Genomic DNA, 2,600 nt, shown 5'->3' with positions numbered 1-2,600 from the left:
TGTCGCGTCGCGAATTGTTTCGTTATCGATCTTACGGTTGTAAGCCGTATTCGCGACTTCGCTGCGTTACTCGCCAATTTAATTTTAAGTAACTGTTTCGAATTCTGGTTGCTGAAGGAGTCCGTTCGATGACTCTCGTAGTTCAGCTAAAGGAGTCCGTTCGCTGACTCTATTGATTCTCTGAAGGAGTCCGTTCGTTGACTCGGTTGATTCTGTTCGTTCGACGACTCGATTAAATCTGTCCTGGAGTCCCGGGGTTCGCTTCCTCCTCGGTTCCGGCTTCCCCCGAGTCGCGCCTTCGGGGGTGTCAACGCCTTTTATTGGGCGTTGACAGAATATCGATATCGATTTGTATCGACCTGAGGAAGGAGGATCTCCAGCCACTCCTATAGGGGTGGAACGACACCGCCCTGGTCACTTCGTTGGTGGTGGTGGCAAGCCCCCGGTCATCCTGCGACGGTGGTGGAGGAAACCTCTCCCTCAGGTCGAAGTCCGCGAAATTGGGGAAGAGGAACGAACCCCGGAATAGCGCGCCGGTCCCGCGAGTCGGCGTCAACCCTCCGTAAGCCCGAACGGAGGATGACCTGGCGTAACGGTACCGACTGCCGGGCAATACGGCCCTCGTATGTTAAGGCTTAAGTCGCCGCTCGACGAAAGCACGAAAGTATTTTATTACTTGGGATGCCAGATGTGGAATCCTTAAACGTCGATGAATGAGAATGTTAACTCTGACTCGCACATCTGGCAACAGTAAAACAAATTGCTTCGTCGAGCGGTCGAAGGACCGTGTCGGTTGTCCTTCTTGTTCCTCGACGGAACATGCTCCCCCCGTTGAGAGACGCAGTTGATCAATAACATATAATAGTAACACGAAACGTACTACTATCGAACGAATACACCTAATGTTATAAGATATTACACAAAACAATATGAGAAGAAAAGAAAAATAAAAATTATACATATCGCGCAGACTAATTAATTAGATGTTGAAAGGTGGGCTAATTGCTTCACGTTCCGCTTATAGCTGCCGTGGATAGTCCGAACGGTGACCGCCCTGATGATACCATCTTGTCCGGGATGCACCGTCTCGATTCGACCGAGGTGCCATTGAAGTGGTGGAAGATGGTCATCTTTTAAGACCACTAAAGATCCCTCCTTGATCTCGTGCGAGCCGCTGGACCATTTTTGTCGCACGTTGAGTTCGTTCAGGTACTCCTTGTACCATCTGGTCCAGAAATCCTGCTTAACCTTTTGGATGTGCTGCCATTTCGATAAACGGTTGGCAGGTATGACGCTGAAATCGGTCTCGGGTAGACTCGTTAAAGAATTGCCGATTAAAAAATGAGCAGGAGTCAATGCAGAAGGATCATTGGGGTCTGAGGAAAGCGGAGTTAGCGGACGGGAATTAAGAATTGCCTCGATTTCGATAACTAGGGTATTGAACTCTTCTAATGTGAATAATTCTTCCCCCACTACTCGTTTTATGTGGTGTTTAAACGAACGTACCGCCGCTTCCCATAACCCAGCGAAATTCGGTGAAAGAGCTGGGATAAAATGCCACTCAATTTCTTTATCAACCAGCCATCGTTGAACCTTCTCGTCCGTTTGAAGTTCTCGTTGAAGCTGCATCAATTCGTTGTTCGCACCAACGAAGTTCGTTCCGTTATCGGAATATATGTTACGACATATTCCTCTTCTCGCGATGAATCGTTTCAAGGCGGCAATGAATGTTTCGGTCGTCATGTCACCCACCACTTCGAGGTGTACAGCTTTCGTTGCAAAGCAGACGAATACCGCTACGTAAATTTTTAGTCGCGTTCGATTCCGATATTTCCTTTCCTTTATGTAGAATGGACCGCAATAATCTACGCCGGAATTGTAAAAGGGTCGACTCTCGGAGACACGCGCAGCAGGTAGATTACCCATAGTATACCTTACGATTGGTGGATCAACCCGGAAGCATCTAATGCATTGCCGCATGATCTTTCGCACCGAGTTTTTTCCGTCGATCGGCCAATACTGTTGACGGACAATACACAGTGTAGCGTTGATACCGGCGTGGTGATTTTCGTGATGAGTCTTGCGAATAATTAAATCCGTTATATGATTATTCTTTGGTAAGAGAATTGGGTGTTTTTGTTCGTATGGCAGATTCGAATTCTGCAGGCGCCCTCCGACTCGTAATATTCCCTTATCGTCTAAGAAAGGTCGCAACAACAATAATTTACTACCGGATTGTAAATCTTTACCGGCCTTTAATTGACTAATCTCTTTTGAGAAAACTGATGCTTGCGTAAGTTGCGTAATCCGTTCGTCCGCGTGACGCAACTCCTTGATTGCTAACTGGCCCTTAAATTTATTATTCTTCTTGAAGCGAAGACAATAAGCGACTATTCTTCGCAACCGTTTTATCGACAAATATCGATGAAGAATTTCTTCTGAACGAATTACAGCAGTCATGAAACATGCGAGCGGTCTCAATTCCGGTACTTCGGACGTGATCATGAATTGCGAAAGTGGCTACTTCGATTCCGTTTTAATAAGCCACGTCGGTCCATGACGCCAAATCGTGTTAGTCAAAAAATGCGACGGAGATTGAC

General features: G+C 46.8%; 1 protein-coding gene across 1 annotated transcript; it reads right to left on the bottom strand.

Annotated features, from left to right (window-relative positions):
* Positions 1 to 975: 975 nt before the first annotated feature.
* LOC107193036 lies at positions 976 to 2,505 on the bottom strand. Its single transcript, XM_015582411.1, has one exon. The coding sequence runs from the start codon at positions 2,503 to 2,505 to the stop codon at positions 976 to 978; it is 1,530 nt and encodes a 509-aa protein (XP_015437897.1).
* Positions 2,506 to 2,600: the final 95 nt, after the last annotated feature.

The sequence above is a fragment of the Dufourea novaeangliae genome, unplaced genomic scaffold (assembly GCF_001272555.1).
Source record: "Dufourea novaeangliae isolate 0120121106 unplaced genomic scaffold, ASM127255v1 scaffold542, whole genome shotgun sequence".
NCBI classification, from domain to species: Eukaryota; Metazoa; Arthropoda; class Insecta; order Hymenoptera; family Halictidae; genus Dufourea; species Dufourea novaeangliae.
The sequence above is the reverse complement of the archived record's forward strand: the minus strand, read 5'-3'. Positions and strand labels throughout refer to the sequence as shown.